The sequence below is a fragment of the Nannospalax galili genome, unplaced genomic scaffold (genome assembly GCF_000622305.1).
Source record: "Nannospalax galili isolate Female #2095 unplaced genomic scaffold, S.galili_v1.0 scaffold213, whole genome shotgun sequence".
NCBI classification, from domain to species: domain Eukaryota; kingdom Metazoa; phylum Chordata; class Mammalia; order Rodentia; family Spalacidae; genus Nannospalax; species Nannospalax galili.
In genome coordinates this window covers 3,702,772-3,712,978 of record NW_008335195.1, presented here as the reverse complement: position 1 = coordinate 3,712,978, position 10,207 = coordinate 3,702,772, and the positions used below count along the sequence as shown (strand labels likewise).

At 40.3% G+C, this 10,207-nt stretch overlaps 1 protein-coding gene across 2 annotated transcripts in view; it reads left to right on the top strand.

Annotated features, from left to right (window-relative positions):
- The window catches only part of Onecut1 (one cut homeobox 1), a 43,454-nt gene extending 39,887 nt beyond the window's left edge, over positions 1 to 3,567 (top strand). The window contains exon 3 of one of the 2 annotated variants that reach the window (XM_029561948.1): positions 1,140 to 3,567. In XM_029561948.1, coding sequence (XP_029417808.1) covers positions 1,140 to 1,432 — 293 coding nt within the window. In that variant the 3' untranslated portion in view covers positions 1,433 to 3,567. The remainder of the gene's footprint in view (positions 1 to 1,139) is intronic. The other variant, XM_008829777.1, reaches the window with a different exon arrangement.
- The last annotated feature ends 6,640 nt before the right edge of the window (positions 3,568 to 10,207 follow it).

The window sequence follows — 10,207 nt, the reverse complement described above, 5'->3', positions numbered from 1 at the left end:
TGAGCAGTTAAGAGCACAGGCTGCTCTTGCAGAGGACCCAGGTTGAATTCCCAGCACCCACATGGTAGCTACCAACCATCCGTAACCCAAGGGATCCGGGATCCAACAGCTTCTTCTGACCTCCAAGGGCATTGCAGGACACAGGTGCACTTACCTACATGCAGGCAATACATGCATACACATAAAATAAAAATAAATAAAAAATTTTAAAGATCTTTAAAAATTAAAAAGTAAGGCTGGACATGGTGACAATTCCTTTAATCCTAGCACTCAGGAGGAAGAAGAAGATAGATCTTTGTGAGTTGTAGGCCAGCCTTGTTTACATAAAAGTTTCCAGGCCAGCTATCTAGTGGACCCTGTCTCGAAAAAAAAAAAAAAAAAAGTTAAAAACTAAAAGTTCAAACTGGAGCTAGAGAGAATGCCTCAGTGGTTAAAGATGCCTACTGCTCTTCCAGAGAACCCCAAATTTGTTCCCAAAACCCACGTTATGTGGCTCACAGCCATCTGTTAAGTCTGGCTCCAGAGGATCTGATGGCCTCCCTGGGTACCTTAATTTATGTGCATGTACTCATACACAGAAACATACAATTAATTTTTTTAATGTGTATGAATGTATTGCCTGCATGTATGTAAGTGCCCTTGTGTCATGCAATGCCACCAGAGGTCAGAAGAGGGCTTCAGATTCCCCTGGAACTGGAGTTAAGGAGGGTTTGTAGCTGCCATGTGGGTTCTGGGAATCAAACCCAGGTCCTCTGCAAGAGTAGTCAGTGCTTTCAATTGCTGAGCCATCTCTCCAGCCCCACAATTAAATTTTTTAAAATTAAATTTCCCTTTAAAAGAAAAACTCAAATGGATCAGTTCATTTAGCCAGAAACTCAATAGAGCTTCCTGACATACCTAGGAGAGAGTACAGAGACTAGTGAGTGCCAGGACCCACACCCAAGTTGCACAGAACTCCACCTGTGTTTCAATTTTCCCTGCTTCTATTATACTCCTTCCCGGACACCCTTATGCTTTAGTCAGGGGTCAGCAGACAGAAAGCAGGCTATAAGGATAACTGACCAGTGGTACTGGCCCTGCCTCTCTACTCTGTCCCCCACAGGGAATTTGTTCTAAACAGTCTCCATGTTTCTTTGCAGCATGCAAAAGGAAAGAGCAAGAACATGGGAAGGATAGAGGCAACACCCCCAAAAAGCCCAGGCTGGTCTTCACAGACGTCCAACGTCGAACTCTACATGCAATATTCAAGGAAAATAAGCGTCCGTCCAAAGAATTGCAAATCACCATTTCCCAGCAGCTGGGGCTGGAGCTCAGCACTGTCAGCAACTTCTTCATGAATGCCAGGAGGAGGAGCCTGGACAAGTGGCAGGACGAGGGCAGCTCCAGTTCAGGCAACTCATCTTCTTCATCAAGCACTTGTACCAAAGCATGAAGGAGGAACCACGTACTAGAACCTCGGTGGAAAAGCTTTAAATTAAAAAAAAAAAAAAAAGTTTTTAAAGACCAGGACCTCAAGATAGCAGGTTTATACTTAGAAATATTTGAAGAAAACAAAGTGGTATTTATAGTCCAAAGAAACCAAAGACTGAAGCTCACCTGCATTCTGACTTTGTTCCAAGACTCACACTTCAGCAGGGCAAGGACTTGGCAAGAAAAGTGATGAGCGTTAAAACACCGGGTCTCACACCTTCAATCCCTGGTCTTCACTGTGCTTGGCGGTTCGGCGATTTGAAGCACAGTGATGTTTGAGCCATTAAGCGGACATCTTTTAAGATCAGACATTCTTATTAGCTCTACCACACCACAAAGGTGTCTCGGTACCATGTGTGGGTGTGTGCATGTGTGCCTGTGTACACACACACACACACACACACACACACACATCATCAGTGGTTAGGGACTCAGGCAGGGCTGGTCTTCAGGAAGCATTGCACTGTAGAAGTGCAACCAACATGATGTGGGGTTGTCCAAGTTCATAGGATTAGGGGTGTGATTTTGCTTGTCTAGCCTAGCGTTTGAACCTGCCAGGCCTGCAACCAAAATGCAGATTCAAACCCAGCAAAGAAAATTTGAATGGCACCTAAACCAGTGCATTCTCTTTGTTTGTTAAGGAATATTCAGATATTTTTTAAGAAATGAAACAATAGACCATCCATTGAAAAAAATATCACATAGGTACCAAAGAACACAATATTATAGTGCAGGTATTTTATTGCAATGATTTTAATAACCAAAGCTATTTTTACACAAGATACTATGTAAAGTTATACATACAAACTGATCTAGCTGTAATACACATGCCACATAGATTCACGACTATTAGTTATGACTCTTGAAACATTTGAAATATGAGTTTTCAGAACTGGCAAGGAAGAATGTAGATTCAGGGAAGCAGCCACCGCGGATCTGTATGAAAGTCCTCTTCAGGATCCATAAATGTCACTTGCACAGAGAAAGGGCATCATGTCATAATCTGCTTCTAGCTTAGAAGATGTGAAGACTGTTCCAGAGTAGCCCCCGTGTGTATACTAGAAAACTAAGCTGAGCTGATAACTAAATTAGAAAAAAAATGTCCAAAGTGATCATTTTTAATAAATGATCCCTCCGAAGAAAAACTTAAATTGGCTTAAATTTGCTTTATGCATTTGGCACCAAATAGCTTTTGAAAACACTTCACAAAACACAAAGGAAGCAAGCAGACCAATATTAATTATAATTAATTATCCCATAGCCTGTAGCCATCCTAAAAAGTAATTGAACAGACTTTATTGCCAGTCTAAGACATTTTACAACATGGATGTCAATAAAAGAGCAGGTACCACTGAGAAATGGTGGAACTACATTGGAAAAAAAGCATAGTTGCAGTCTCTCAAAGACTTTTGGATCTTTTGGAATTAATGTGTTTTACCAAGCACAGCCTCCAGAGAATGCTATGTTTTTCCTTGCTACTCACAAACTTGGAAATTTTACAACATGGATTCAGCTCTCTGACAGAGACAGATTAAAAAAACTAGACCTGAGCTTCCCATTCAAAGTTTTAGATTGTATATTATTTTTCTAAATCACTTAACTGGAGCTGTGGAGACTCCAGTTAAGTGATTTAGAAAAAAAAAAAATACACAGTTAAGGTGTAAAAACAAAGAGCCAGTGGTCATTTGATTCCCAGAAACATTCTCTCTGAATCCAGCTGAATTACAGCTAATGTGAGTGATACTTGCTCTATCATGAGGTCAAGAGTGATTCCCTCAGTGAATATGACCCTAACTAGAAACATAATACTAAAAGTTATTTTAACAATAAGTTGTTCATTGAGAGCCAAGCAAAAAAAACGTAAACCTTCTTGACACAAAGCCTAACTCCTTGAGGTCAAATCTCGGACCCAGAAAGCGGAACCATTTGTCTCCTCCCTGCTGTACACCGGGGAAAGAAACTCAGCACACACTACCCTTCCCCTTTAGTGGAACCCTGTGTTTGCCTTGACGGATTTTGTCTTGGTATTTTTTGAGTCTCAAAAATTTTAATTTTCGGGCTAGAGAGATGTCTCAGTGGTTAAAAAGCACTGACTGCTCTTACAGAGGACCCAATTTCGATTTCCAGCACCCACATGGCGGCTAACAACTGTCTGTAACCCCAGTTCCAGGGGAATTCAATGCCTTCTTCTGACCTCCCTGGCCACTGCACGACACGGGTGTACTTACACACATGCAGACAATACACTCATACACATAAAAAAAATTTTTAATTAAAAATTTTTTAATTTTCAAAATTCTAGCTCAAAAGTTTCCTTCTAAATATGGCACAATTCTAGCTCAACTACGAAGAGACAGTTTAAATGACTAACCTTCAAGATCTGCTAAAATTATAATCTTATCAGTGACATAGACAAAAAAGAAAAATAATGAATATATATCTCTCTGTGGAGAGAAGGGAGTTGGAAAGTACAAGTATATCATGCATTTATAATTTAAGAGGGAGGAAAGCCTTATGTATCTAAAATGAGAATTTAAAACGCAGGGAAATTCCAGCTGCGTCTACACACAATCTTACCAAATTTCAGCACTCCAAGGAAAACAGAATTTGGATTCAGTCAAACCTGTCTTTGTTTTTTCTGTGTTAACTCCCAAAATTAATCCAATTGCATCTTGCATTTTTCAAGCCAGTCATTTTGGTACCGTGTAGCACAGTCTCTAAGGATAGGCCTACATTTTAAATATCCCACCATGATGGGGTTTTTTTGAGAAATACCCAGTTATCCTACTTGCTAACACCAAAGATGATTTCCATACCAGCATTAAATTTGCACCCATAAAGCAATTTCAGGGTCTAGAGATATATTTTCTCATAAACAGAGGCACAAGTCAGAGCCTGAAAAGCAATTTTCTTACTTGACTAAGCATACAGCTTTTGCTTCTTAGAAATCATAGCAGACAGTTCAGCTTCTCACAAGCAATACCTTTATCGCACACACTGTAGGACGGATTCTTTATTTGCTTCTGAACTAGCATACAGAAAATATTGTTTCCATCCCCATTCAGCGTAGCATTGATTGACAGCTCCCATCATGTTCCACAGAGCAGATCACATCTTTTGTTCGATTCTTGGTCCTGTGGCAAAATCCACCCAAAGAGCTTATCTTCCACCCACATGCATGGTAATCACAAAACTGGACTTCAAATACTTTTCTTTTTTTTTTTTCTTTCTTTCTTTTTTTTTTTTTTTTGGTAGAATGGAAGTTAGTCTGGTTTGGGCTGTACATTCAGGTCCTCAAATAACCAGAAGCTTTTCTGAAGGTGGGCCAGGAGGTTTGAAATCTGGACACTGTAAAATCCAGACTTCAATCAGTGTCCAGATAGAAGAATTCTGGAAGCCAGGGACCAAGTAATCCCATCCTGGAAGCCACAGGAATAGACACCAAAGACCAAAGAAAGTGTGTAGGGAGATCCAGAAGTTCTGACAGAACATACCACTCACCATGCCCTCCAACACCCCCCCCCTCCAAAAAAACATAATTATTTCTCCAGAACAACATAAAGGCACTATCCTGTGTTTGGACCCATCTCAGTCCTATTACTACCCTGGGTGAATAACCCGTCTTTGCAGGTTAAATGCAGCTTTGCTATACCAAAGAGTCCTAGGACATTTTCCCATGAGCTAGGAAGGCATTTTCCCTAAAAAAGGTCCTCCCTCCTTTGTACATAAAGGATGAAACTATGCATTTAGCAAACAAAGAGAAAGCACTTGTCTTTTTCCTATCTAGCTGTTTAGGTGCATTCAAATGCCAGAGGCTGCTTGGGGGATGCACTTGGCCTTCTGGATTATAACTGTGGTGTGGGTTCGCTTTACAGTGCATTTGGTAACTATTTCCTAAATAGTAAGGACAAAGAAGCAGAAGGTAAGAAATAGCTACTTCCATGTGTTTAAAAAAAAAAAACAAAAAAAAACAAAAAAAAAAACAAAAAACAAAAAACAAAAAAGTGTAAAGATCTACTATTTATAGTGTAAACCAAAGATGCTACCTCACTCAATTTCCATTGGTGATTTTAATCACATTGATATACCAAAGAATACCAAAGATATTTTCATGCACGGCCATGGTCTGTAGAGGGAACTCCGGCCCTTCCCTTCCCCACCTCCTTACTCTTCACTCAGTGTATAAACTTGTCTTCATTCTTAATAACAATACGATAATGATAACAACGTTAGGAAAACCTGCTATCACTACTGCTAGTTCTTGTAAATCTCTAGGCAAACATGTTGCGAACTTTGTAAACTCCTAGGATGAGTGCCTTGCTTGAACCAAAGTGTTAAACCGCTGTTAACCTCTCTCACCTTATTCTCTTTGAATACCTCAGCCTCTTAGAAAGGCCACTAATGAAAAAAAAAAAAAAAAAGGAATAATTATTCACCGTGGTGCTTTTTCTGTGCAACCATGCAATGAAACTTTCTTTGATACCAAAGGATGACTTTCCCCCCCCCAATTTCTTGCTGATAAACCAAAGCTCCTCCTTTCTTGTTCTCTCCTGAGACCACCCCCCCTTCACCGGATCCCTTCCCCAGGCAGGCCGTGCATCACTTTTACCAATTTCTCCAAATACCTCATGGTAATAAAGTTTTAGGGTTATGTTGTATAGAGAGTCTATGTGATAAGGCAGAACTTACTAGTTTGATAATTGTTAAGGTTACTTTAAAAAAAAACTTTATAATTTTTATTTATTTTGTAGATTGTATATTGGGTGTTCCCTCCCCCTTTGGTTTGGGGTTTATTTTCTTGACCGAACTGCTCAGTTGCTCAAGGAAGACTTAATTTCTGGAAATGTTCCCCAAGTGGGTTAAGGGTTGTATAAAAAATGCAAGAATTGAATAAGAAACAATTTTCATTTTGATGGTTACTTATGAAAGTTTTGCGTTTCATAGATAATTTGTTTCCACAGGGTAAAAAATTATTTTATATATAAAATCTCTTTTTGTGAAACTGGTTCCTATTTTTCTCTACAATGTGCTGTGATTTGTTTTAATTTAATTACATTTTATATGAGCTTATTTAATCACTGTGTTAATTTATAACTGTGTAGTTTTTACAGTGTATATAGTAGAATGGAAATGACCAACACATTATGTTACGATCTCTTTTGTTCTTGATAAGCTGAATGCAAGAGCTCACTGCAGGGTGTTTTCCTTTAGCTTATCCTTAGCAGGCACTTCTGCGGGTGCTGTGTACACTGCCAGGTCCCCCTTGAAAACTTGTACATGCCAAATGAGTGTTCCAAGGTAGAAAGAAGAAAGACATTATTTGTGGGTTTTTCTTTAATTTATTATTATTCCTTTTAAAGAAAAAATTGCTTTGCAGGTAAGACCTGAAATTTCAATGAATTTAAGACCTTTGTTTTTTTTTAATGTTTTGAAGCACCGGCGTTTGTGAGATACTTTGGTCCATTACTGCTTTTGTTTGTTTGTTGTTTGTGTGTCTTTAACCATCTGCACGGGTATGAGTAGACGTGTAAAAACCCGAAGAGACAAGCTAACTTGAATCTGGAAATCCTCTGAATCTCCTCTTGTTTCTGCACTTCCAGGTAGAAAGCAGGGCTGGGGGCCGCCAATCCCCAGCAGCCAGCACAAGAAGCAAAACAAAGTTTTGTGACTCAATGATCACCCTAATTTAAGAAAAATGATTCAGAGCTCCACATTCCCACTCCCACAGCTGTCCTCCCTTGCCCTCCCACATGCACCAAACTCAAATAAAGAGGCTCTCTTGAATGGGTCGGGGGGAGGTGAGTACACCCCAGAGCTTTCTGGATTTGTGTCTTCTCACTCTTGATGAGCCTTGGCACAGGCCCCTTAGCCAAGGCAGCTCTGGCTCTTGATCAGCACACCCAGAATCCTTGAGGACCAGGGGTCCGTCATCCTCACAGGAACTGAGGCTCCAGTCCACTTTGCTGAAGTTGTTTCAACTACGTCACAAGCTTACAGGTGTGCACACCTCCCCTCTCAACACATGCCTTTGACCTTTTCTTTCACAGGCATGTTGGGGTGGGGAAGCAAAGGGAAGGTGTAGATTTTGGTCAAGAGGAACATTTTTATACTCATTGTGTATGTTAATAGCGTAGTAAGTCTGCTGTGAGCTGCAGGGTGTTCTGTTGGTAAGCAGCGCCCATTTCCCCGTTTTTGACAGGAAGGCTCTGCAGTGAGTCAGAAAGCCATGGAAAGGCTTTGAGGGAGACAATTTAGCATCAGTAACGAAGCTCAGAGCAGACTTAGCTCTACTAGGTCACATTTTCTATTCTATGTTAGTTTTGATTTTTTTGGTAGTATGTTCTGCATTTATTACATAATCATTGTGAGCTCATTTTAGATTTGGCGTCTGAACCAACTGACAAGTATTTTTTTAAAAAAATAACAATAAACTTTACAATAGTCTTCCACTTGCTTCAGTAGTTGTTGTCATAACTACCCGTGTTTGCTGTCCAGTCACAGTCAGCCCATCAGACTTGTCCCTTCCCCCTTTTCTATTCTCAGCACACCCTTGACCTTAGCTATTGTTGAATGTGACCAAGTTTCCCTGTTCAAGTTAGCTTGATGGTTTATTATGTAAGGAGGGTGCCTAAGACAATCATCAGGTAAAAATGAAATGAAATAAAAGATCAATAGAGTAGAAAAATCTTCTAAGAGCAGAGGGACTTCTTCCTTAGCAATGAAAAAGAAAAGTAAATACGTAATTAACTACACACCTGACCATGAGGGGTTTAGATTTTTGATAAGAGACAAACGTTGTTGTCTTTTTCTTTGTTGGTTAGAAAACAATAGTAGTTTCTATGCTGCATAACACGTCAGATGAAATGATTATTGTACCCAGTTGTGGTCGTTTGCAGATATTGTGTCCGTCTTTCTCTCCGTCAGATGCTTCTGTATTTTTTGTGCGTAGCAACAACTCGCATAGCGTGCTAGGCATTCCTCTGGTTTGTATCGTGTTAAGGTTTCTTTCTTTCCTTCCTTCCTTCTTTCCTTCTTCCTTCCTTTCTTTCTTTTTTAAAGCTTTGCTTCTGTCCTCCCTTTATGCTGTGCAATGTCATCTGCTGTGTTTGCTAAAGAAAAAGAAAAAAGAAGAAAAAAAAGCAAGTGGTGTTGCCATCACGCGCTCAGTGTTCCAATGTTTCCACATTTATGTAGTCACTGAAATGTAGTGAATAAACTGTTGGATTTTCCAGCACTTTAAATTTAGACACTTCTTGACTTCTTTTGTTTTACCCTAGCTGCAATGTTGAGCCAGCAGTTTATGGATTTTCTTTGGAGGAAGGGGCAAAGGACAGCATGTTGAAGAACAAAAGCCAGCAATTCATTAAGAAAACAAAATATTTTTAAAATACAATGTTTTATGAATTCTTTGAGAATTTCATACAGTATATCTTGATCATATTCACCCCCATTCTTTCCCCTAACTACTCCCAGATGTACCCCACCTCCCGGCCCCACCCCTTTTTTCTTTAATAACCCACTGAGCTCAATTTGTGCTGCTCTGATACTCATGGGTATAGGTTATCCACTAGTCTATGGTCAGCCTACCCACACCCTTTAAGAAAACTGACTCTCCTAGCAACCATTAAAGGTTAGCAGCTCCTCCTCTGGGACTGGGGTTTCATGAGCCCTTCCATGCTGGAATGTTGACTAACTTGATCTTGTGCAGGTCCATAGCTGCTGTGAGTTCATGAGTGCAGTGGTTCTGTCAAGTCCAGAAGACACTGCTTTGCCCCAGTCCTCCCTGACCTCTGGGTATTACAATCTCTCCTGATCCTGTTCTGCAATGGTACCTGAGTTTTGAGGGGTGAACACAAAATGTTTTAAAGCAGGTGCAATCTAATGGAATAAGACAGTGTTTTCTTAAATGGAAGTAGAGCCCTCTGCTCCAAGAAATTAGCCATCTCTAACAATCTGATGGGCTCAAAGAAGAATAAAAATGACTAGAGAGGCTGGCTGACTTTTAAGGGTTCTCTGCAGTGAAGCAGAGAATTGTGGAATGCACTTGTGTGGGAACACATCTGCAGGCTTGTGAGCTAGAGTATCTCTGGGGCCATAGGATGGCTTGGAAATTAGAGACCTCTTTTATCTTATTTTTTGTTTGTTTTGTTTTTGAGACAGGGTCTTCCCAAATAACCCTGGCTAGCTTCAAACTCACAGTCCTTACAGGCATGTACCACCATGCCTGGCCTAGACTTCTCTTTTATCTAATAGAGACTGACAAAGAGGCCAGAGCTGGGTGTGGTACTTGGACTGGGCTTCTCAGTTACTAGGGGTGGAGCTGAGACAGAAGGATGGCTTGAGCCCATGTGTTTGGGACCAGCCTGGGTATTGCAAAACACTATCTCAACAATATCAACAACAACACAACAGTAACAAGCACAGAAGGGGCTTCAAGAGAAAGAAAAAGCAGGTTTGTGCTTCCTGCTGTACTTGATTAGTAGGTATGTGAGCTTGGGCAAATGATCTCCCCAAATTTCAGTTTTCTCATCTGTAAAATGGGTCCATCCACCTTACAGTGTTGTTATGAGTAGTAGAAATTAGTAGCCAGTGAGATTTAGGGCATAGTCCTGCATGTAAATCCTTGGTGATTCTGATTGTTTGGTTTTTTTTGTTGTTTGTTTGTTTGTTTGTTTGAAACAGGGTCTTCCTGTAGCTCACCTGGCCTAGAACTCCCAATACAAACCAGGTTGGCCTC